The 8,734-nt window shown below is 34.9% G+C and overlaps 1 protein-coding gene across 1 annotated transcript; it reads right to left on the minus strand.

The window, feature by feature from the left end:
• Window positions 1–890: 890 nt before the first annotated feature.
• LOC128207774 (putative uncharacterized protein ENSP00000383309) lies at window positions 891–4,568 on the minus strand. The gene is made up of 2 exons (XM_052910896.1): window positions 4,556–4,568; window positions 891–1,834 (listed from the first exon to the last, which is right to left on the minus strand). The coding sequence occupies exons 1-2, from the start codon at window positions 4,566–4,568 to the stop codon at window positions 891–893; spliced, it is 957 nt and encodes a 318-aa protein (XP_052766856.1).
• Window positions 4,569–8,734: the final 4,166 nt, after the last annotated feature.

Below are 8,734 nucleotides of genomic sequence, written 5' to 3' on the forward strand. Positions count from 1 at the left end.
TGTGATCTGTCTGTTGTTGTTTTGGTGTGTGATCTATCTGTTTGTGTTTTTTAGTGTGTGGTCTGTCTGTTGGTGTTTTTTAGTGTGTGGTCTGTCTGTTGGTGTTTTTGTGTGTGATCTGTCTGTTGTTGTTGATTTGGTGTGTGATCTGTCTGTTGGTGTTTGGTATGTGATATGTCTGTTGTATTTGGTGTGTGTTTTTTCTGTGGTGTTTGGTGTGTGATCTGTCTGTTGCATTTGGTGTTGAATCTCTCTGTTGGTGTGTGGTGTGACATCTGTTTGTTGGTGTTCGTTGTGTGGTATTTCTGTTGGTGTTGGTGTTTGGTCTGTCTGTGGTATTTGGTTTGGGATCTCTTTGTTGGTGTTTGTTATTTGGTATGTCTGTTGATGTTTGTTGTGTGACCTGTCTATGGTGCTTTGTGTGTGGTCTGTCTGTTGGTGTTTGGTGTCTGGTCTGTCTGTATTATTATGTGTATGGTATGTATGTTGGTGTTTGGTGTCAGATCTGTCTTTTGTTGTTTGGTGTCTGGTCTGTCTGTTGGTGTTTGTTATGTGGTCTGTCTTTTGGTGTTTGGTGTATGGTATGTCTGTTGGTGATTGGTGTGTGGTCTGTCTGTTGGTTTTGGGTATGTTGTCTGTTTGTTGGTGTTTGGTGTTTGGTCTTTCTGTTGGTGTTTGGTGTGGAATCTTTCTGTTGGTGTTTGGTGTGTGGTCTGGCTGTTGGTGTTTGCTGTTGTCTGTCTGTTGGTGTTTGGTGTGTGGTCTGTCTGTTGGTGTTTGATGTGTGGTATGTTTGTTGGTGTTTGGTATGTGGTCTGTCTGTGGTGTTTTGGAGTGTGGTCTGTCTGATTGTGTTTGGTGTTTGGTCAGTCGTCTGGTGGTTGGTGTTTTTAATTTTTTATGTGTGATCTGTCTGTTGGTGTTTGCTGGGTGGTATCGTTGTTGGTTTTGTGTGTGGTTTGTCTGTTAGTGTTTGGTGTGTAGTCTGTCTGTTGGTGTTTTGGTATGCGGTATGGCTGTTGCTGCTTGATGAGGGGTCTGTCTGTTTGTGTTTGGTGTGTCGTCTTTTCGTTGGTGCTTGGTGTGAGGTCTGTCTGTTTGTGTTTTGTGTGTGGTCTCTCTGTTGGTGTTTTGATGTGTGGTATGTCTGTTGGTGTTTGGTGTGAGGTCTGTCTGTTGGTATTTGATGTGTGATCTGTCTGTTTGTGTTTTGTGTGTGGTCTGTCTGTTGGTGTTTTGATGTGCGGTCTGTCTGTTAGTGTTTGGTGTAAGGTCTGTCTGTTGGTGTTTGTTGTGTGATTTGTCTGTTGGTGTTTGCTGGGTTGTATGTCTGTTGTTGGTTTGGTGTGTGGTTTGTTTGTTAGTGTTTGGTGTGTAGTCTGTCTGTTGGTGTTTTGGTATGCGGTATGCCTGTTGCTGCTTGATGAGGGGTCTGTCTGTTTGTGTTTGGTGTGTCGTCTTTTCGTTGGTGCTTGGTGTGTGGTCTGTCTGTTGATGTTTTTGTGTGTGATCTGTCTGTTTGTGTTTGGTGTAATGTCTGTCTGTTGGTGTTTGATAACTTGTATGTCTGTTGGTGTTTTGATGTGTGGTCTGTCTGTTGGTGTTTGTTGGGTTGTATGTCTGTTGTTGATTTGGTGTGTGGTCTGTCTGTTAATGTTTGGTGTGTGGTCTGTCTGTTGGTGTTTTGGTGTGTGATCTGTCTGTTGCTGTTTGATGTCTGGTCTGTCTTTCGGTGTTTTGGTGTATGATCTATCTGTTGGTGTTTTTGTGTGTAGTCTGTCTATTGGTGTTTTAGTATGTGATCTGTCTGTTGGTGTTTTTGTGTGTAGTCTGTCTGTTGATGTTTTTTAGTGTGTGATCTGTCTGTTGTTGTTTGGTATGTGATATGTCTGTTGTTGTTGTTTTGGTGTGTGATCTGTCTGTTGGTGTTTGGTATGTGATATGTCTGATGTATGTGGTGTGTGGTATTTCTGTGGTGTTTGGTGTGTGATCTGTCTGTTGCATTTGGTGTTAGAGATCTCTGTTGGTGTGTGGTGTGACATCTGAATGTTGGTGTTTGTTGTGTGGTATTTATGTTGGTGTTTGGTCTGTCTGTGGTATATGGTTTGGGATCTCTTTGTTGGTGTTTATTGTTTGGTATGTCTGTTGATGTTTGTTGTGTGGTCTGTCTATGGTGCTTTGTGTGTGGTCGGTCTGTCTGTTGGTGTTTGGTGTCTTGTCTGTCTGTATTATTTGGTGTATGGTATGTATGTTGGTGGTTTGTGTCTGGTCTGTCTTTTGTTGTTTGGTGTCTGGTCTGTCTGTTGGGGTTTGTTATGTGGTCTGTCTTTTGGTGATTGGTGTGTGGTATGTCTGTTGGTGATTGGTGTGTGGTCTGTCTGTTTGTTTTCGGTATGTGGCCTGTTTGGTGGTGTTTGATGTGTGGTCTGTATGTTGGTGTTTGGTGTGTCTGTGTTGCTTTGGTGTGTGGTCTCTCTGTTAGTGTTTGGTGTGTCGTCTGTCCGTTGAAGTTTGGTCTGTTGTCTGTCTGTGGTGTCTTAGTGCGTGGTATATCTGTTAATGTTTGGTCTGTCTGTTAGTGTTTGGTGTGTGATCTGTCTGTTGATTTGGTGTCAGGTATGTATGTTGGTGGTATGTGGTCTGTCTGTTGGTTCTTGAAGTGTGGTCTGTCTGTTGGTTCTTGTTGTGTGGTTTGGCTGTTGGTTCTTGTTGTGTGGTCTGTCTGTTGGTGTTGGTGTTTGGTGGGTGGTCTGTCTGTTGGTGTTTGGTGTGTGGTATTTCTGTTGGTGTTTTGGTGAGTGGTCTGTCTGTTGGTTGTTGGTGTGTGGTCTTTCTGTTGGTGTTTTGTGTGTTGTATTTCTTGGGTGTTTTGGTGTGTGGCCTTTCTGTTGGTGTTTGTTGTTAGGTATTTCTGCGGTGTTTTGGTGGGTGGTCTGTCTGTTGGCGTTTGGTGTGTGATTTTTCTTTGATGTTTTTGTATGTAGTCTGTCTGTTGGTGTTGGTGTTTGGCCTGTCTGCTGGAGGTGGTGTTTGTTTTGTGGTGTGTCTGTACTGTGTGTACATTTTAAGGTGATGTTATTTACGTTTGTTCTCTTTTACATATTTGTTTGTTTATCTACTGGACTTGTCCTTGTAGGTTTCATCGTATTTATGGTATGTATATGTACACATTTGCGTTACCACTCGAGACAGAAAGTACATCTTTGAAAAAAGGAAACATGTTCTTAGTTATTCGTTTTATACTTTAGATGCTCGCTAAGTGGCGGGGTATTGCAAATTCCTCAGGTGTATCTCAAAGTTTTCCTTGGATCATTTGACCATGCTTTCCCAGTATTTATATTTATACGAGTACACTAAATGACGTCAACTGATGTTGTTTCCATATGTACAAAAGATAGATTATTGACGTTTTTTTTTTAAATTAATGAATTAGCTTTCTATTTGCTTAAATATGAACAGTTCATGTTTTGCAATAAAATCCGAGTGTAACATTTTGTCATCCAGCCAAACATTTCTTTTCATATTTTTAACAGTGAGGTAGACAATTTGTTACGCAGCATTGCTGAGAAAATCTATAACAACGAAGAGCTTCAGCACAGATCATCCTGCGTTCTGCACATGCGCACTGCTATCCGCGACACACATAAAGGCTCTATGTTTCCGGCTTGGCCATTTACATGGAAGTTCTGTGAAAGTATGGAGTCAATTACTTTTAAATTAATATATCGTTTACTAAGATAAGGAGGTCACAGACTAATGTATGTGACCAAACAATTAGTTTGGTAATGACGGAAAATACACCACGCATATAAGAATCATGCCCTGTATGTATAAGAATTCAATTGTTCTTTATTATGCAAGTTGATGAATCCAACTATCAAAATATTCCGCTCTTATGCGGATTGATCATACAAACGTTGATTTCCATTTTCTTACGCCGTTTAAACATCAAACGTCGAATCGTTTTGTATTTACCGTTTTACCTTTATCTTTTGTCTTAAAATTAGCTATTTTTGGCATACATATCCGCTTGATGAAAGACTGCTGACAAAAGATCAGATCGCAGATTTGCATATTTTCATTCCAAATTTAATGCTTTAAAACATGAACATCAATTTTGGGACGGAAATATGAAAAGCTGCGATCTGATCTTTTGTCAGCAGTCTTTTATCACTGGTCTGCAAATATTTTCGCAAAATTTTGCTCGTTCCAAGACAAAAAATAAAAAAGTTGTCAAAACGTTCAATCTGTGAGAGTACAGCTTTAAGCCGCATGGTTTTATGAATGTGTGCTGTATGGGAAGTACATAAGATAAGATAAATTTTATTGCAATCATGGGTCATGTTATATGACATATAAATCACAGATTACATAATGTAGAAAATAAATTGAAACAGTAAGGCAACATATTTAGTAAATGCAAATAAGGCTTCATTTTGATTTTTTAAACACAAATAACATAAGCTTATTTGGAAAATTAATAAGCATGTTTCCCATGTAATGTAAATGTACTATTTAAATCCAGAGTTGATGTTTATATGTGATTATAACTTACAAATGGGAATCATGTTTACAATCAACCACAAATTAGTATTCATAAAACATTTAACAGGAGACAACAGGAAAAGAAGGAATTCACTCATAAATTGACAATCATTATTAAGTCACTACTGATAACCGCCCAAATGAGTATAAACAGATATCTATAATGCACAATGTTATTGATCAACTAAAATACTGCATAATTTTGTGAAATGTACATTGTAATTATGTCATTTCACCAAACATGATGATCTTATTTGGAAACATTTACATACATAGTTGGCTAAATTTAGTATCACATATTTACTTTCACTACTGAAGAGCCAAATAAACTTGTTATTTTTTGATAAGGATTTAAAGTTGTTATTTTGACTGACAATACTGTCATAAAATAGTTTTCGCTGCTTACCATAAGCTTTACAGTCGGTAATAAAATGGACCTCATCTTCAACCTCTGTAGAATTACAAATTTTACAATGACGTTGGTTTGCTGTAATATGCTTGTATCTGCCAACTTCTATTTCTAGCTTATGAGAGCTTACTCTAAATGTTGAGAAACATGTTCTAACATCATGGATTTTAATAAGACTTAAGTATGGTTCTCTGCAAAAATTGGTTTTAGATAAGGAATATGTTCTCAGTTTGCTTGATTCAGCCAATATTTTTCTAAAATGTTGTTTAAACAGAGATACAAGTTTGCGTTTTACAATCTTGTGCAAATGTTTATTATACATAGATGTATGCGGTATTTGAAGATATTTCAGTAGAAATTGAAAACTAGATACCCAGCTATTTTTACTATATTCATAAAGTAAATTACTTTCTGCAAAAGCGCTGTGTAACAAACTGTCTGCAGATAACAATCTATAATAATACTTGACTATACTTATGATTATATCAATAAACAATGGGATGAGCTCTATTTCACCAACAACTGCAACATTTGTTGCCTTTTTGTGAACACCTAGTATATATTTTAAACATTTTAGGTGAAGCTTTTCACATGGCATGTCACTACTATATCTAAAGAAATCAAATTCTGTCTTTTTAACCTTTGAAGAGAATGTATTTATGGAACCCCATATTTCACTGGCATATAAAACAACAGGTTTGACAGTATGATCAAAAAGATGTAAATTTGTTTTAACATCTGGGATAACGTTTATGTAATTTGAAATTAGCTTTCAATGCCCTTTTATAAAGGTCATTTTGACAGAATGAAAATGTTCCCGAGGAAGAAAATAGAATCCCCAAATATTTATATGTAGTAACATGTTTTATTTCACAATCTTTATAAAAAATACTTGGTAGATGATATGCGTCCACTTCTGCAAAATGTAATAATGTTAGTTGTATTCGGATTGACTGATAGTCCGTACTTATCACTGTATTGTGAAAGTTTGTATAGGCAACTTTGTAATCCTTGTTCACTAGTTGATAACAATACAAGGTCAATTGCATATAATAAACAGCTAAATTTACAGTTGTTTAAAGTAACTTGGTCATCTGCTTCACCAAAACACTGTGGTAGGTTGTTAAGATATAATTTAAAAAGATTCGGACTGAGATTATCACCTTGCCTTAGACCTATTGTGGGCATAAACTTTTCTGTTAAAGGATCTTTAAGTCTTACATGCATATAATTGCTGTTATACATATCCTTTATAGTCATATAAAAAGGTCCTGTTATCCCTATATCACAAAGTTTATACAAGAGTATTGAATGTATAACTGTGTCGATCGCCTTGGCAAAATCAACAAAGCATGCAAATATTTTTTCCTATTATGTAAGTATTTATCAATGAGGGTTTTTACCACAAACATATGATCACTTGTTCTTGCTTTTGGCTGAAATCCAATTTGAGCTTTATCAATGATACCATGAGTATCAAAATATTTTTGAAGTCTTTCATTTAATATACTATTAAACACTTTCGACAGACATGGCATAATACTAATACCTCTATAGTTAGATGGATTGTTAGGATTATTTCCTTTAAACAATGGTTTTATATAGCCAATTTTCTATTCTGATGGGTAATTCCCACTTAAAAGTACCACACTTGATCATTTCATTAGATATTGAATCTAATCCAACAGCCTTTTTGTTCTTAAGTTTATTTATTACCGATGTAATTTCTTTTTCGGTTATTTTATAATCCATCTCATTAAATGTTTTAACACTTTCTTTACTTAGGAGCATTTTTTCAAATTGGTTATTTTTTTTCAATCCTTTTTTAATGCTGAATAAACTTGAAAAGTATTGTGTCCATTTATTTGGTGATAGTTTTTGTGAATGCTCATCATCATAATTATCTTCTTTATGGTCTTTAACTAACGACCAATATTCCTGTGGATTATTTTCATGCAATGTATTTAATCTTTCAAATATAAGTCTTTTGAATTCATTTTTTTTTCTCTTGCAACATTTACTATATTTTTTTTCTAAATTTAAAGAAGGACCCTCTAATAATAGGGTCTGAAGGATGTTTCGAGTACGACAAACTCTTCTGTTTTTAAGTTTTTTCCATGATTTTAAGATCATTATCAAACCATCTTTTTTGGTTATGTTTTTTAGATTTCACAGCCTTCCTCTGTTTCAAGGGTTTTTCACATACTTCATGCATAATATTATTGAAAGATTTAAGTATATTATCAACTGACTTGAAAGTTTTAGGTTCTATATTTGAGTTGGTAAAACATGGACTATTGATTAAATTCTGAATTTTAGATTTTATATTATTTGATTCTAATACCTTGGTAAATATCACAGAAGATTCCTTTTTCCATAAATATGCAGTTGGAACACATGATGTAGTGTACAACACATCATCAACAATCTCCTCAAAATTTGCAGCAAGTTTTACTGATATAATAGCATAGTCACTTAATAACTGATCATGTTCATGTACAAAAAATAGACAATTTTGTTGTATAACTTATCTGATACTATGCAATAGTCCACAACACTATTACCATTATATTTAAAGCAAGTAAATTTACCAAACATATCTCCAAATGTTTGTCCATTCAGAATATGCAAATTAACAGCATCACAATGTTCCAAAAGATCTTTACCTCTAGTGTTAACAATATCATCTTTGCTTTGCCTTTTATCTAATGTACGGTTACTACATATGTAATGTGGAACAGGTACGTACTTGTTATCATTATCAATTAAATCTGATTCTTTACCAATTCTAGCGTTATGTCTCCTAGAATCATAATATCACCCATCTTAATATATTTCAATACATCCTTTTCAATAAAGGGCATAATATCTAGATTTTTCCTTACAACATATGAGGAGTATGTTGGGGCAATATATGTAAAACATAAATATAAATCTGACTCGAAATTGAAAAAATCTTTACTTAACTTCAGCCATTTCACTGCAACTATTGTTTATAACTGAGATCCCATTTTTTAATTTAAGATTGATGAAAATTACCATTCCCCCAGATATAGGATAATTGTGCTCATATGGTTTATTGATAGTAACTGCATAATAATTTGGGATAGAGATGTTATCAGAGTTTAGACATTTTGTTTCCTGTAAACATACCATATCGTATTTAGATATTGTATTTGTGAATGACTTATCCGTATATTTGGCTTTCAATCCGTTTATATTCCAACAGCCTACACTGAGGAAATATTTCCTAGAGTTTCTCATATACTTTTATGTATGTACTTAATAAACAATAAGCAATGTGTAACTAGAAACAAAGAGTTGAAACTAAGTTCAAGACTAACTACACAAAACATGGGTGTGTAAGTTAAATGTCTTAACAACATATCATATAAATTCAATAAACATTAAAATAACTTTATGTACGCACGCACACGCAGGCACGCATGCACGCACGCACACACACACAACACACTTATATACACACCTACATATACACGTTATTACCTTCCTATACATACTAACATATACATGTATATGTATGTGTGTGTTTGTGTATATATGTGTGTATGTATATATATAAATATATGGAGTATATACACCACCAACACTTATATACATATATTGAGGGGATTTAAAAACGTTGAAAAACACTATCAAAACAATGCCTGTCATGAAATCATATTCATACAGTTTGAGACATATATTATATGTATGAGCATGACATCATCGGTCCTACATCGTCCGCGTGCCATCTTATCTCTTATTATAACATAATTA

Source organism: Mya arenaria, chromosome 11 (assembly GCF_026914265.1).
Source record: "Mya arenaria isolate MELC-2E11 chromosome 11, ASM2691426v1".
Classification (NCBI taxonomy): Eukaryota; Metazoa; Mollusca; class Bivalvia; order Myida; family Myidae; genus Mya; species Mya arenaria.